Source organism: Indicator indicator, chromosome 22 (assembly GCF_027791375.1).
Source record: "Indicator indicator isolate 239-I01 chromosome 22, UM_Iind_1.1, whole genome shotgun sequence".
NCBI lineage: Eukaryota > Metazoa > Chordata > Aves > Piciformes > Indicatoridae > Indicator > Indicator indicator.
Window position 1 is genome coordinate 16,752,509 of NC_072031.1, and position 15,811 is coordinate 16,768,319.

Here is a 15,811-nt window from a genome sequence, read left to right on the forward strand (position 1 = left end):
GTTTCCAGAGGCCACAAAACTGATCAGAGGCTGGAGCACCTCTGCTGTGGGGACAGGCTGAAGGAGCTGGGGGTGTTTAGCCTGGAGAAGAGAAGGCTCCAGGAGACCTTAGAGCAGCCTTCCAGTGCCTGAAGGGGCTCCAGGAGAGCTGGGGAGGGACTTCTGATAAGGGCTGGGAGTGACAGGACAAGGGACAGTGATTTGAAACTAGAGCAGGGGAGATATAGACTGGACATTAGGAAGAAGGTCTGAGGGTGTTAGGACACTGGCACAGGTTGCCCAGGGAGATGGTGGAGGCACCCCCTTGAAGATATTCAAGGTCAGGCTTGATGGGGCTGTAAGCAACCTGCTCTAGCTGCCCCTGCTGACTGCAGGGCGTTGGACTGGATGAGCTTTCTAGGTCCCTTCCCACCCAAACCAGTCTGTGTTGTGATGATCTTAAAGGTCTTTTCCACCTGATTCTACGATTCTAAGACAGCTGGAGCAGGAGTGCCCATGCAGCTCCTCTGAGCACCCAGAGCCCCTGCCACACCCCAGGCACCAGCTGTGGCCAGGAGCCTGCAGCCCAGCTTCTCCACTCCTCCATGACCACTCAATGCTACCTGTCCTGCTCCAGTGGCTGCTGCTGCTGGGAACCAGGCCAGTGCCAAGGGCAATAGTTCCTCTCGTGGAGTCACCTCTTGGCTGTTTCATAGAGCTCTCTCCCACCCCTGCCCCAGAAACCAGAGTCCCTGTGGGTGGCAGGGGTTTGGCTGTGGCTCTTCCCTCAGCTCCTTCAAGCTACCACCCTGTAGAGTTTGCATTCCGTAGGCAGAGCAATGCTGGAGCCATTGTCTCACAGGGCTGGTGGAAACCCTGCCCATGGTTTTCAGCAGGGCTTGTGAAATCAGGGCTGTGTGCTGGAGCAGCCATGTGAGCAGGCAGGTTTGAAATATTCCCTTGGACTCAAGGTCCTCCTGGTATGTGCTTGTCCTCTGTGGGCATGACCATGAAGCTTCAAGCTGCACAGTTATGGCCACTGAGAAGGTGCCAGGCTCTGCTCTGTGGTGTCCTGTGGTAGGACAAGGGGCAGTGACACAAACTGGAACCCAGGGACCTTAAAGCTCATCCAGTTCCACCCCCCTGCCATGGGCAGGGACACCTCCCACCAGCCCAGGCTGCTCAAGGCCTCATCCAGCCTGGCCTTGAACACCTCCAGGGAGGGAACATTCACAGCCTCCCTGGGCAACCTGTTCCAGTGTCCCTTCCCCGGAAAGAATTTTTTCCTCCTCTCCAGCCTCAATCTCCCCTCTTAATGTCACTACCAACCTCGCCCTCCCCTGGCACAACCTGAAGCCACTGCCCTGTTGCTCAGAACCCCGTGGTGGCAGTGGGGACGCTGCCAGGGGCTCAGATCTTTGCTGCCTTCTCCACACAGGAGGGAGACCTGGAGAAGAAGGACCCCTTTGAGGAGAGCGGGCTGAGCCTCAGCCCCACGGCTGCCGAGGCCAAGGAGAAGGTGAGGGCCAAAAGGGTGAAGAAAAGAGCTCCCCAGATGGACTGGAACAAGAAGAAAGAGATTTTCAGCAACTTCTGAGCTCCTGGGGCTGCCATCCACCGCTCCAGCCCAGCCCAGATCAGGCGCTCCTGAGGTGCCTCTGCCCTGTCTCAGTGTCCATGTGAGATGCTTTGTGCTCTGCCCTTCACTGGTTGCTTCTCCCAGGAGTATTTTAAAGCCCTTCTCGGTTTTGTTTTGGGTTTATTTCATTGTTGTTGTTATTTTTTATTGTTATTATTGTTACTCACCGGCGATTCTCATCAGACAAATGTGACCAAAGCTCCTGTCCTTGCTTGCTCTTCACCCCAGCCCTGGCTGCCCACCATTCCCTGTTCCTATGAGAAAGGACTGGAAGAGTTTCTTGCCTGCATCATTTAGGCTTCTATTACCTTTTTTTAATTATTATAATAATAATTATTATTTGAGATGTTTGTTGTAGGGGTGTCCCAGACTGAGCCCCATGGGATGCTCTGTGCCTCTGTGCAAAGGTCTTTTGGCCTCATGTCCCCACTGTGGTGGCCACCTGTGGGGTAGGGTGGACCTGGACCTGGCACGCCCTCTCCAGCAGCTTGGTTGCAGCATGAGCTGTTCCCAGGATGGGACATGGAGAGTTGCTGTGGATCACTCTTGTTGGCTTTGCTGTTGAGACAAGCAAAGGAGGATTGTTGGCTCTGGGGTTCTGTTCATGAAGTCCCACCTGCTGCCAGTCACTTTTGGAACTTTGCTCCCCACCAGTGACTTCTGCCCCAGCACAGAAAGTTTCCCTTTGATCCCTGACAGCTCTGCAGAGGGGAGAGGGCAGGATTTAAAAGCAAACCACACACCCAGCAGCCCAAATGCCACAGGTCTCTCACCATCTGCAGCTATTGATGTGGTGGAGGAAGGTGGGAAGTGGGCTGGTGCTGCCAGCCTGGCTCCAGCAGCCTCCTGAGAAGATGAGAGCTATGAGATGCCACCAAACCTCCTTGGACAGACATGGAAGCCTGCACAATCCAATGTGTCTCCAGGGAGGAGCACAGAGGTCCAGCTCTGGCTGTGGGTTTGGGCAGTGGGGCTCAGCCATGGTTGTGTCTGGGTGCTGAGTCCTGGGGCAGGGTCTGAGTCCCACGTAATTTGTTCTTTCTGGGTTGGGATTTGATGCCTCCAGCCTGTGAGTCTGTCCATGGGGAGGGAGGGTAACTGAGAGGTCTCCAAGAGGCTGGCAGGGGTGGGCAGTTGCTTTGGCTTTCTGTGGAACACCAGCTTCTGGTGTCAGAGCCATAAAGCTGTGTCCTCAGAGCACTACAGGTGAAGCTCCCTTCAGCTCCTTACTGCTTGCCTTTGGCTGGCAGTGAGCACAGGTGGCTAAGCTGAGCTCCAGCCCTCTGGGAGGCTGCAGAGGTCTGGTACCAGGGCAAAGTCCTGTCTGTGATGGGGCTGATCCCTTCCTCCCATGCTCCAGCAGCTCCCCAAGCCCAGCCATAGGGCATTCAAACTCAGGTGCCAGGGCAGTAGTGGGAAGGGACAGGGCACAGCAGGGCAGTTGAACACAATGACCCCTGGGACACCACAGATTCCATGGGGGGCTGGAAGGGACCTCTGGAGCTCACCCAGTCCAACCCCTGCCAAAGCAGGGCACCCACAGCAGCTTACCCAGGGGCCATGCCTGTGTCACTCCAGCCCTGTGCTGTTACAAACTGCTGGCTTTTGGTGGCACTTAGTCAGTGCTGTGGGCATGGGAACAGCTCTGGGTGATTTTCTGAAGTATTGAGCTAAAAGGTGCCTTAAATAACCATTTTCTGCTCTCCACAGCAGCAGATTGCAGTCAGTACAGGGCAGAGGGACTGCAGCAGTGGAGCCCAGGATGTTTGGCTTTACCATGGGAAGCAACTGATGCTGGTAGCTGGCTGGCAGGAGAGCATGGAGAGCCTCAGGGGTGAAGGAGATCAATCCTTTGATGACAGTTATCTTGCAGGAATGTTGATGAGCTGAACAGGTTGGAGATGATGACTTTAGAGAGGAACTGGTGCAAGTGTTTGGCTATGGAAACAAGAATGGCAGTGGGATAACAGCTCAGGATGTGGGAGGTTTGCCTCCCATCCAGGATCTTTGTGGTCCAGGAGGCCTGGAGCACCTCTGCTGTGAGGACAGGCTGAGGGAGCTGGGGGTGTTCAGCTGGGAGAAGAGAAGGCTCCAGGGAGACCTCAGAGCAGCCTGCCAGGACCTGAAGGGGCTCCAGGAGAGCTGGGGAGGGACTTCTGACAAGGGCTGGGAGTGACAGGACAAGGGGTGATGGCTTCAAACTGGAAGAAGCTGGATTTAGATTGGACATCAGGAAGAAATTCTTCCCCAGGAGGGTGGTGAGACACTGGAACAGGTTGCCCAGAAAAGCTGTGGAGGCTCCAAGCCTGGAAGTGCTCAAAGCCAGGTTGGATGAGGCCTTGAGCAACCTGCTCCAGTGGGAGGTGTCCCTGCCCAGGGCAGTGGGGTTGGAACTGGATGATCTTTAAGGTCTCTTCCAACCCACCCCACTCTCTCCCTGATTAACAGGAGTCTGTGATTATCTCTCCCTCCCCCACTTCACAGATCTGCTCTTTTTCTTTTTTTCTCTTATGATCCTCAAACTATTTGCTTCTCTCAACAAGTCACCTTTGGAAGGAGCCCTTCCTTCTGCTGTGCACGTTGCTTCTTGTGCCTGCATAGCCAAACCCCAACCCCCAGACCCCAGGCAGTGCCCTGGGCTGTGCAGGGCAGAGTGTTCCCCTTGCCCCTCTGCTCCCTGATGCAGGTCAGGGAGCAAAGAGCCTTTTGTAAGCACCACAGCGACTGGGCTGCTGTAGTGGAAAGAGAGGGAGGCGGGAAGATAAAAGGTGATGTAGCTGGGTCTTTGTCTTGCCTACAGATCAAAAGGAATCCGGTGTGCAGATGTGTACTGATAAGATTCTAAACTCTTAATCTCTGCTTAGGCCATGGAGCAGCTCCTGGTGCAAGCACTTAATGTATTCTGACATCTTGTAGCTCCTTCCTCATTATGCAGTTCCTGTACATTTAACTTGGGAAAGAAAAATAAGTAACAATCAATGAGTGTAAGGCTGTCAGCTGCATTGTAAAGACATCATGTACCTGGCAATGGCAGTAATAAACTTGGGTTGCCCACGGCCTGGCTCCTGATTTGCTCCTTCTGCAGCTGCAGACCAGAATCGGCGCCGCCTGCAGCACTTCATCAACCTCCCTTCCTCCCCTGCCTCTTTCAGAAGGAGCTGAGGGGACTCCTTGGAAGCTCCTCCATGAAGCCAGTGCTGCCCTTTCTTTGAAGAACAGAACACAGAAGTGCTGGTGTCCCTCTGCCAGCTGCTGAGGCACACAGGGGCAGGGCTGCCATGGACACTGGAACGCTTGCTGGCACACACAGAACCCTGTCCCCTGCATCCCCAAAGGGCACTTGTGTGGTACCCTCCTGATCCTGGCTTCTGAAGCCTTCAGTTCAGAATCCCAGGATGGTGGGGGATGGAAGGAACCTCTGGGCATCATTCAGTCCAACCCCTGCTCAAGCAGGGCACCCACAGCAGCTTGCCCAGGGTGGGTTGGAAGCTCTCCAGACCAGGAGACTCCACAACCTCTCTGGGCAGCCTTCTCCAGGTCTCAGCACCCTCACACCAAAGAAGTTTCTCCTCCTGTTCAGATGGAACTTGCTGGGTTCGAGTTTGTGCCCCTTGTCCTGTCCCTGGGTACCACTGAGCAGAGTCTGGCTCCAGCCTCTTGCCCCCCAGCCTTTATCTCTTGCTGAGCATTGCTCAGATGCCCTCTGGGGCTGCTCTTCTGCAGTCTCTCAGCCCAAGGGCTCTCAGCCGTTGCTCCTCACAGAGATGCTCCAGGCCCCCCAGCATCTCCATGGCCCTCTATTGACTCTCTGCTGTCCCTTACTCTCTTATTCACTGCAGTGCCCACTGCCCAGCCCAGGCAGGCAATTTGGCAGGTTGAAGCTGCCTGTGCCCTGCGTGCAGGACTGGTTGCTATGGTCTCACACTTGGATGAGGTCACTCCAGCCCTCCTCCCCCTGCCCTATCTTGCACAGATGCCAGCAAACCTCATGGGTGGAAATCAAGAAACAGCTTTATTGGATGTGTATTTACAAGCAGCAGCAGCAGGAGGTCTCCTAGGACAAAGCATTTCTCTGCAGCTCCTCCCAACGTTGTGGCTGCTCTGCTGGATGTGCTGAGGCATTCAGGGAAGGGGGCTGGAGCCTTTCTCACTGCACTTTGAAAGCCTCTTTTCTGCTCTCAAGATCTCAGCCCCTGCCAGCAGCTGCTCCCTTCCTGGCGAGGCTGCAGCAGTTCCTGTGCCCTGCAGTCACACAGCCAGCTCCATGGGAAGTGTGGCTTCAGCAGGGCTCAGCCCTGGTCTGCCGCTGAGCAGAGGCAGCTTCCTTGAGCCATGAAGAGCTGATGATCCCTCAGTGTCCCACAGCTCGGTTGCTCCACCAAGAGCAGCTGCTGCCTCAGTGTCTCTTAGCAGCAGGGCAAATGTCTTGATTGAGGCACTGGGCACAACGAGGGCTCACGGGCAGGCAGGTCTGCTGCCCAAAGCCCACCAAGAGGCAGTTGATCTCCCTCCAGAGATCCCTGCAGGGAGAGGAAAAACATCAACCTGTCCATGCAGCTGCTTGGAGGGGCTGAGGAACAGCCCATGCTGTGAAATGGTTCCCTTTCCTCTACTGCCTGCTCCTCCTGGCTTCCCAAGGAGCCTGGAAGTGGGTCCCAGCCTCCTGTGAGCAACAGCCCCAACCCCTCCTGCTTGGACTCAATGATCTTGGAACTCTGAACTGGGGTGGGGAGCCAGAGGACAGGCACAGAGAATCACAGTCAGCAGGGACATCCCCAACCAGAGCAGCTTGCTCAGAGCCCCAAACAACCTGACCTGGTATGGCTGATACTGCTGTGGCCATCAGGCTCAGCAAAGCCCTGTGCAGAGGAGCACAATGGGGAAGGGGTGTTCAGCCTGGAGAATAGAAAGCTGAGGGGAGACCTCCTGCTCTACAACTCCCTGAGAGGAGGCTGGAGCCAGGTGGGGTTGGTCTCTGCTCCCAAAGAACAAGACAAGAAGAAATGGCCTCAAGTTGCCCCAGGGGAGGTTTAGTTAGTCATAAGGAACAATTTCTCCCTGAAAAGGATTGCCAGGCCTGGCCCAGGCTGCCCAGGGCAGTGGTGGAGTCCCCATCCCTGAAAGGGATTCAAAGCAGTGCAGTTGTGGTGCTGAGGGCCATGGCTTGGTGGTGCCCTGGCAGTGCTGGGGTAAGGGTTGGACTTCATGACTTCAAAGGTCTCTTCCAACCAAAACCATTCTATAGTAAACCTGTCAAAAGAAGACTCAGGCATGAGGGCCTGCAGGTTCCTGGCTGAACTGGGGGTGACCAATACATCAGGCAGGAGACAAAACAGGTGAGATGCTGCTGCTGCAGCTCTCTGGCAGAGGACAAACACCTGCAGCCTAGGTGGGACCCAAAATGCAGTCCCTGAGAACACTGCAAGCAGGACCATGTGCAGCCATGGCTCCTGCAGCCAGCTCAAGGGGGCTTGGTGTGGAAGAAGGAGGCTGGGGTCTCAGACCTCACCTGGGCAGCCAGTCCTGCAGTGCCAGCCGAGTCTCCTCAGGGTGTCTGGTCTCCTTCCTCACCCACCCCAGCCTGTTGGTGATCCTGTGCACATGGGTGTCCACAGCTGGGAAGGGAGAGCCCAGAGGTTAGGTGGGGGCAGGCAGACCTGCGCAGGGAGAGAGCACAGCAAGGAGCTGCCTGGCAGAGCACTGTGCATGGCTGCAGAAGGCAGGAGGGACATGAGAGGAGAAGGATCACCCACAGAGCAGCTTTCCACATAGGCCCAGAGCCAAAAGCCAGCTGGGAAGGAGATCTCACACCACACAAGCTACATTCTTTCCAGGGAGGGTGGTGAGGCACCAGATCAGCCTGCCCAGGGAGGTTGTGGATGCCCCTCCCTGGAGGTGTTCAAGCCCAGGTTGGATGAGGCCTTGAGCACCCTGGGCTGGCAGGAGGTGTCTCTGTCCATGGCAAGGGGTTTGGAACTGGATGATCTTTAAGATCCCTTCCAACCCAACCCATTCTGTGAATCCCCATGACCCAGGAGCTTCAAGGCTCCTGTGCCCTGCTCTGGCAGGCACGGAGCAGCCTGTCCCAGGTTCTCTTTCTCCCTCTGTCTCAGCTGCTCTTATGCAAGGCCCAGTCTCTGCCCCTTGGTTTCCCCAGCTGCAAAACACATTTCGTAATAGCCACCAACACAAGAGGGGTTGGAGGCTTAAAGCAATGTTTATCAAGTGCTTTGAGCTAGAAAGCTCTGAAGGCAAAGTGTATTATTGTTAGATCAGCAGAGATAAACCTGTCTCTGGGGCTGACTGGGCAAAGCCCAGCACATGCCTGTAAACAGGAAGCCAAAGCCTTGCCTCCTCAATCAGCCCCCAGCACACCAACCTTTGGAAAACAGTTGGCTCCTCTGGCTCTCTCTGGCTTTCCCTCCCCCACAGCAAAGAGAGAACAGACCCCAGGAGCTGTTGGCTGCAGGGCAGGAGCCAGATTGTGTACAGCTGGTGGTCACCCTGGGCTGTGTGCTGGCCCTGGTGATGGCCACTTCTCAGCAGGAACCATTCCCAGCTTTCCCAAGGCTCCTCCATAAAGAAGCAAATACACTTGGAATATTAATCTGTCCCAGGGGGCTCCTAAGCTGGAAGCCTGCAGCTGACTGTCCAGCCCCATCTGTTGGCTGCTGCCAGGATGCTGCTCACATGGGAGTTGTGGAGATGCCAACCTGCCCTGGAGTCAGCTCCTCTGCAGCAGGACAGGTGAGGGGGACCTGCTGGGAAGCAGCTCTGGGGACAAGGACCTGGGAGTGCTGGGGGACCACAACTTCACCATGAGACAGAAATGTGCCCTCCTGGCCAAGGCCAATGGTCTCCTGGGGTGTATTAAGAAGTGTAGTCAGTAGGTCAAGAGGTTCTCCTGCCACTCTGTTCTGCCCTGGTGAGGCCTCAGCTAGACTCCTGTGTCCAGTTCTGGGCTCCCCAGTTCAGGAGAGAAAGGGAACTGTCCCGCAGAGGCTACAAAGCTGCTGAGGGGCCTGGAGCAGCTCTAGAGGAGCAAAGGCTGAGAGCCCTGGGGCTGAGAGCCTGCAGAAGAGCAGCCCCAGAGAGGAGCTGAGCAATGCTCATCAAGAGATAAAGGACCTGTGGGGGGGCAAGAGGCTGGGGCCAGACTCTGCTCAGTGGTGCCCAGCATCCAAAGGGAGGCAGTGACTGCCCCTGTGGATTTCTTCTGTCAAAACTGGGGCAAAAGTGGAGTTGGATCCCTGCTGAAATCTTAGAGCAACTCATCTGCTGAGAGTGGCTGAGGATCACATCCTTCACCCAACCAAACTCTGTAGATGACTAAACTGACAGGATGCTCTCAGGGTCTGAAGCAGGCAGGTTACCCCCACTGCAGTGCTCCCCTCTGCCTGGGGAATGGATCAGGCAGCACTGAGAAGAGGAATAGGAAAACCAAGGTCTGACCTACCTATCCCAGACACACTGTCCCAGGCAATGTTCATGGCCAGGTGAGCCATTTTGGGCCCAACTCCTGGCAGCTGCACCAGCTCCTCCACAGTCCTTGGGATGTCACCCCCATACTTCTGCTTCAGGATGGCTGTTGTCTGCTTGATGTACTTCACTTTGTTCTGCAAAGCCAAGGAGAAAGGCAGAAAATCCAAGTTGCTCATGGAAAAGAGAGATAAAGCTCAGAAACCATTCCTGAGCCTGTGTGACATGGAGAGAGGGCACACACTGGAGTTGGCAGAGAGGAGCCCAGCCCCCATCTGGCTCCAGCCTCCTCTCAGGGAGCTGTAGAGATCAATGAGGTCTCCCCTCAGCCTCTTCTTCTCCAGACTGAACACCCCCAGGGCCCCTCAGTTCCATTCTCCAGCCCCTTCTCCAGCTTTGTTGCCCTTCTCTAGACCTGCTCCAGCCCTTCAATGTCCTTCTTGGAGGGCCCAAAACTGACCCCAGGACTCCAGGTGTGGCCTCAGCAGTGCTGAGTGCAGGAGGACAATCCCTGCCCTGCTCCTGCTGGCCATACCATTGCTGATGCAGGCCAGGATGCTGGTGGCCTTCTTGGCCACATGAGCTCACTGCTGGCTCCTTTTCAGCTGCTGTCAACCAACACTCCTGCATCACCTGTAGCTAGGACAGCCCAAGGACAAGCCTGCAGCTGCCTTCTGCTCCTCTCCTGGGCCTCTGAGGTGTCTCAGCACAGGAGCAGGGAAGAGTGGTGGGTCCTCCACAGGTATGTCATGTGCTGCTGTGATCCTCCACTCACCCTCCAGAATCCTACAGGGTAAATCATCTGCCCAAGAGCTGCATCATCCAGCTGCAGGATGCTGTCAACAGTGAGGCCATGGTGTCGCAGGCGCAGCATGGCAGCTGAGGTCACCTGGTCCTTGGTCTGGCTGGAGAGCATCAGTGCCAGCAGAACCTGGTAGCGCATCACCTGGGCAGGAGGAGTTAGTGAAGCACCCCAGGATCCCATGGCACAGAATGGGTTGGGTTGAAAGGGATCTTAAAGCTCGTCCAGTTCCATCCCCCCTGCCATTGGCAGGGACACCTCCTGCCAGCCCAGGCTGCTCAAGGCCTCATCAAGCCTGGGTCTGAGCACCTCCAGGCTTGGAACCTCCACAACTTCCCTGGGCAACCTGTTCCAGTGCCTCACCACCCTCCTGGGGAAGAATTTCTTCCTAAGGTCTCATCTAAATAGAGCTTCTGCCAGTCTGAAGCCCTTACCCCTGGTCCACCACGCCTTTGTCCAAAATCTGATTTCCTGATGGATGTCCCTTGTCCCCAGACACAGCTGCAGCTGGGGATACCTGGCTGATCTCAAAGGCCTTTTCCAGCCTAAACCACTCTGTCATCCTGTGGAGGCTGTGTGAGGAGTGCTGGTATGCACTGAGGCTTACGGCATCCGCTTCTTGGAAGCACCAAGCCTGCTTCCCTAGGGATGAGAAGTTATTTCCATGTCCTGCTCTGGCCCCACAGCTGTACTCGGTGCCAGCCTCCATGCTGGGATTCTGGCAGCAGTTTAAGCAGAGGACAGAGTTTTCCCAGCTCAGATTGCTCATTGGTCTCTAATGCCCAGCACAGGCTGAAGATCATCAGAGAACAGCTCAGCAAACACCCATGGCCATTTCATAAGGGCTGTCTGAAGCTGACAGGCCAAGGACCAGGAGGCAGCAGCTGACCCTTCTCTAGCGAACGAAATCCCAAGCAGGTTTCTTCCACGCATGCTCCCACAGTAACCTCTGTGGAACCAATCCCAGCCTAGAGTCCTGATAGAGACACCTGAGATGGGACATATCCAGGGGCAACATGAAGCTGAGAGAGGCTGGAGGGCTGCTGAAGCAGGGCAGCAGGGTGCTGTTACCTGTGGGGCTGCACTGCTGTCGAAGCATTTCTGCACTCCCATCTCATCCACAGGAGCATCTCTGCTCCTCCTCATCTCCTGGATGTTCTCCAGCTGCTGCCTCCAGTTCCTTGGCTCCCAGTGTGGCCCCTGGGGCGCAGACATGCCCTGCTCAGCATCATCCCCCTGCCCAGACTCATAGGCAATGGCAATGCTCTTCCTCCTCTTGCTGCGCCTTGGGACGCTGGCTGGGCTGTGGGCCTGGCTCACTGCAAAAGTTGGGAGAGAGATTTGGAGGCCTGAAGCGAGGGGAAAGAAGCCCTCAGAGCCCACTGCTGGCCACATGTGCCAGTAACCACCCTAGGGGGTGACACAGGCCAGACTCATCTTCCCCAGAGACTCATTGCAGCAGCAATACTTCACATCCAGCCAGCTCTAACTGGTGCCAGAGATGGGTGAGAAATGGCTGGGAAGGACCTGGGAAATAGGTGACAGCAGCTGGGGACACATGTGCCAACCACAAAGGAGACCAGTGAAGGACCCAGCTTCTGGGCTGCCACCACAGACTGCTTTGGGTGGGAAGGACCTTTCAAGCCCATCCAGTCCAACCCCCTGCAGCCAGCAAGGACATCCCCAACCAGAGCAGGTCACTCAGATCCCCAAACAACCTGACCTGGGATGGTTCCAGGGATGGGGCAGCTCCCACCTCTCTGGGCAACCTGGGACAAGGTCTCACCACTTTCAACATAAACCATTTCTTCCTTCTCTTCTCTTTCAGTTCTAATCTATCCCCCCTTGTCCTGTCCCAACAGGCCCTGCTCAGAAGTCTGTCCCCAGCTTTCTGATCGGTGCCTTTAAGCACTGGAAGGCCACCAGAAGGTCTTTTGGAGCCTTCTCTTCACCGGGCTGAACATCGCCCCGAGTTCTGGGGACGTGGAACGTGACCAGGCCACCATGCCCCTGTCCCCGACCCGAGCTGGGCCCTCATCCCCGTACTTGCAGGCCCCAGCTCCCCTCTCAGCGCCGGTAACGCGCCGGGCCCGCAGACACCCGGGCAGTCCCGGACAGCCCCGATCAGCTACTCCCGGTACCTCCAGCCGCCCCCCTAGCCCTGCCGAGCCGCCGGACTGCCGCCCTCCCACCGCCGGTAGCGGACAAGGCCATGGTGGCCATGCCGGCGGCGAGGACACTACCGGCCCCAGCATGCCCCGCGGCGGGCGCGAGCGTCGGAAGAGGCGGGACTTCCGGCGGGGGCGGGGCGCGGCAGGGGGCGGCCCGGCACGAAGAGGCGAGCGGGCCGGGGGCGTTGGGGTTGGCTTGGGGCTGGCTGGTGAGTGAGGGAGGGAGGGAGGAAGGAAGGAAGGAAGAAGGAAGGAACAACCCAGCCCCCGTTCACTGCGGCCCCATTACCGGCAGCTCCGTTACTGTGCGGGGGATGCTGCCCGCCCCCGGGGCCCGGCGGGGCCTAGCGGGAGGCGGGGCCTTGCCTTGCCTTGCCGTGTCCCGGAGGGGTGTGTGGGGCTGTCTCCGGTTGAGGTCGTCCTTCGGGGTGTCCCCGCTCAGGGGGCTGGGGTGTGCTGGGCGGGGGTCTATGACGTGCACCCCGCTGGGTGGCCGTAGAGGGTGGTGGCATGTCCCAGCGTGGCGGTGGGGGGAAATGTGCTGTGGTGTCAGTGCCACAGGGGGAGAACAGGGGACACTGTGCCATGCACTGGGGTCTGTTAGGGGCTCTGGGGCGTCTCCCGGGGCGGTGGGCTAGGGGCTGCGATGTGCCCTCTGGGAAGGTGGGCTTGGTGCTGCGGTGTGTTTCCCAGGGTGGTGGGCTGGAAGCTGTGGTGTGTCTTCTGGTCATGTTGTGCTGGAGGCCATGGTGTGTCCCGTGATGATATTGGGCTATAGGCTGTGGTGTGTCCCCTGCTGTGGTGGGTTGGGGTCTGTGGTGTCCTGTCTTACGATGTTAGGCTGCGGTTTGTCCCCTGGCATGATGGGTTGGTTTGTGTTGTGTCCTCTGGTGATGCTGGGCTGGAAGCCATGGCCTGTCCTCTGGGCTGGGCACAGCAGCATGTCCCCTGAGACGCTGGGGCAGAATCTGTGGCACATCCCTGGGAAGCAGAAGGGGTTGCTGTGTTGTGTGACCAGGCTGTGGGGAGGCTGTGGTGTGTCCATGGGTGCATGTGGCGTAGTCGGGAGGCTTCTGGGTTTGTGGGAAGTTTGTGGTGAAGGCAGGGTGCTGTAGCTGGGCCAGCATGCAGAGAGTGGGCAGGGTGTGGGGTTCCCTGAGGGGCAGCAGACTGGCTTGGGGCACAGTTTCTGATGGATGTAATGGGTGTTCTGCCTCTTGCTCCCTGTCTCTCTCCTCACCATGGCAGGATTTGGATGGACCAGCACTCAGATTTGTAATTCCTTCCTCATGGCACAGAATCACAGAAGCTACTTCCAACATCTGCTTCACCCTGCTGTGTGCTTGTCCATTGCTGTTGGACTGGGAAGAAATAATTCAGCTCACAGTCACCAAAAAGTCTGTTTGTCTGTGCTTGTATCTCAGAACTCAGCTCAGTGCTTTTAAAGTGGTGGTTGCTCTGGTGGTGCTGGGCATCCCCAGGTAGCAGCAGGATGTGGGTGTTGAAGGCAGGAGCAGTGCAGGCTCTTCCTGCATGTGAACTCCTTGCTGTTTGATCTTCAGTGCTGGGCTTCTCCCTTGTTTGAAACAGCTTGAGGCAGGGCTGGCTGGAAAAGCCACACTGTGAGGGTTGTAACTGGTCTCTTTCTGATGAAAGATTGCCCTCTGGCCTCCCTTAACAGAAATCCTGTTCTGTATTTGCAGGACTCAGCACTGCTTGTTTGTCAGCAATGGCAAAGCCTCAGAGCAAGGATTCGGGACTGAAGGAGAGGTTCAGGAACCTCCTGGGACTGGGAACATCTCGAGGAAGCTCAAAGTCATCAGAGGGCAAGCAAACAGAGTTCATCATCACTGCAGAAATACTCAAGGTGTGAGCACTGACCCCAGCAGGGAGAGTGCCTTGATGAGCTGAGCTGAGAGCACTGGGAGGAGGACTTGCTCATTCTCATTCATGAAATGAAATAATAAATTGATGCTAATTATTGGTACAGCAAGGCTGTAAGCAGAAGACTTGGCAGACAGGGAGGAAAAGAAGTCCAAAATCCCTTCTTGCCTGTGCTGGAGCAGCCAAGCTCTTACCTGTTGGAAGGCTGGAGGCTCACACTTAGTCCCAGAATCCCAGCACCCTGAGGGTTGGAAGGGACCTCTGGGGATCATCCACTCCAAACTTCCAGTTTGTGCCCCTTGCCCCTTGTCATGTCCCTGGGCACCACTGACAAGAGTCTGCCCCCAGCCTCTTCCCCACCCCCACCCCCTTATCTCTTGCTGGGCATTGCTCTGATCCCCTCTGGGGCTGCTTTTCTCCAGGCTCAACAGCCCCAGGTCCCTCTCTTCTCTGCCCTTCTCCTGTGAGCTGGGCCAACACCAAAGCCAGAAGAATATGAGATGCTCTGTCCTGGGGGTGAGAAGCTGCTTGGCTGCAGTTGTGTGAAGGTTGTAGATGTTGCAGGTCATTTCTTAATGGGAAGAAAAAAAACAACTAAAAGGGTTTGGAGAAATTCCTGCAAAGCTCCAGTAATGAGTCATGGTTAGATCATTTGGGTCAGATGTGTGATTTATTTTACAGGGGTTTTTAGGAAGATAAACTCTTCAGTTTCTTCCTACATTTCTTTCCAGGAACTGAGCATAGAATGTGGATTAAGTAACAGGATCCGAGCCATCAGCCAGATTTGTGAAGTGGCCAAAACAAAAAAGATTGAAGAGGTGAGTTTGCAAGGGCTCAGGGAAGGGTGGGAGGATGGGAATTTAAGCTATGACTCTTCACCTAAGAGGCTCCTGTAGTTTGGGTATCTTTCAAAACTGATAATCCCAGAAGCTATCCAAAGCTGTAAAAGGATGGATCCCAGGGTAAGGAAATGAATCTTGTGCAAGCTCCCAGCTGTGGAGCAGAGAGGACACAGCTGATGAGCTTCCTGAGCTGGACAGGAGGAGAATGCTGCTCAGGACAGTTTATGGGAGATGTTAATCCTGTAGATGAGCTGTTTGCTGGTTCCTTCTGTCTTGTGGAATTATAGAACTGGTTGGGTTGGAAGAGGCCTCTAAGATCATCCAGTCCAACCATCAACCCAACACTACCATGGCCATAAACCCTGTCCCCAAGTGCCATGGCCACAGGTTTCTTGAACATCTCCCAGGATGGGGACTCCACCACCTCCTTGGGCAGCCTGTGCCAATCCCTGACCACTCTTGCAGCAAAGAAATCTTTCTAATCTCTAATCTGAACCTCCCTGGCACAATTTCAGGCCATCTCCTCTCATTGTGTCACTTGTCCCTTGGGAGAAGAGACCAAACCTACCTGTTTGCAGCCTCCATAGAGTTGTGGAGAGCCAGAAGGTCTCCCCTTAGCCTCCTTTCTTCCAGGCTAACATCCCCAGCTCCCTCAGGTGTTCCTTACCAGCCCTGTTCTCCAGACCCTTCCCCGACTTGGTTGCCTTTCTCTGACCTTCCTAATCAGCAGCCTCCAGTTGGTTTTAAACTTGTGTTTGAGGGAAGGGTTCTGCAGAAATGGTCATGCTGAAGGAAGTGTGAATGAGGAACCTGAGTGACTGGGATGCAGGTAGTCACTTAGGACAGGGTTTGGTGTCTCATGTGGTTTGTCTGAGCTCATAGATTCATAAAATGATTTGTGTGGAAGGCACCTCAAAGCTCATCCAGTTCCAAACCCCTGCCGTGGGCAGGGACACCTCCCACCAGCCCAGGCTGCTCAAGGCCTCATCTAGCCTGGCCTTGAACACCTCCCAGG

The 15,811-nt window shown here is 55.9% G+C and overlaps 3 protein-coding genes across 4 annotated transcripts in view; 2 read left to right on the top strand and 1 right to left on the bottom strand.

Annotated features, from left to right (window-relative positions):
* The window catches only part of NHERF2 (NHERF family PDZ scaffold protein 2), a 38,256-nt gene extending 33,591 nt beyond the window's left edge, over nt 1-4,665 (top strand). For both annotated transcript variants that reach the window (XM_054391346.1, XM_054391347.1), the window contains exon 7: nt 1,418-4,665. In XM_054391346.1, coding sequence (XP_054247321.1) covers nt 1,418-1,576 — 159 coding nt within the window. In that variant the 3' untranslated portion in view covers nt 1,577-4,665. The remainder of the gene's footprint in view (nt 1-1,417) is intronic.
* A 969-nt stretch (nt 4,666-5,634) lies between these two features.
* NTHL1 (nth like DNA glycosylase 1) lies at nt 5,635-12,062 on the bottom strand. Its single transcript, XM_054391151.1, has 6 exons — nt 12,041-12,062; nt 10,971-11,218; nt 9,873-10,043; nt 9,075-9,234; nt 7,128-7,233; nt 5,635-6,138 (listed from the first exon to the last, which is right to left on the bottom strand). The coding sequence occupies exons 2-6, from the start codon at nt 11,112-11,114 to the stop codon at nt 6,015-6,017; spliced, it is 705 nt and encodes a 234-aa protein (XP_054247126.1). The 5' UTR covers nt 11,115-11,218; nt 12,041-12,062; the 3' UTR covers nt 5,635-6,014.
* A 1,737-nt stretch (nt 12,063-13,799) lies between these two features.
* The window catches only part of TSC2 (TSC complex subunit 2), a 39,519-nt gene continuing 37,507 nt past the window's right edge, over nt 13,800-15,811 (top strand). Inside the window, exons 1-2 of the mRNA XM_054391348.1 lie at nt 13,800-13,937; nt 14,686-14,772. Of these exons, the coding sequence (XP_054247323.1) occupies nt 13,800-13,937; nt 14,686-14,772 (225 nt within the window). The remainder of the gene's footprint in view (nt 13,938-14,685; nt 14,773-15,811) is intronic.

Bases quoted from the DNA above. Each gene is read 5' to 3' on its own strand.
- NTHL1 (XM_054391151.1), bottom strand. From the start codon at position 11,114: ATGTCTGCGCCCCAGGGGCCACACTGGGAGCCAAGGAACTGGAGGCAG. The intron at 9,235-9,872 runs GTGAGTGGAGGA...TTGGCTTTGCAG, and splicing joins ACCCTGTAGGATTCTGGAGG to AACAAAGTGAAGTACATCAA. The intron at 6,139-7,127 runs GTGAGGTCTGAG...CTCTCCCTGCAG, and splicing joins CTGCAGGACTGGCTGCCCAG to GGATCTCTGGAGGGAGATCA.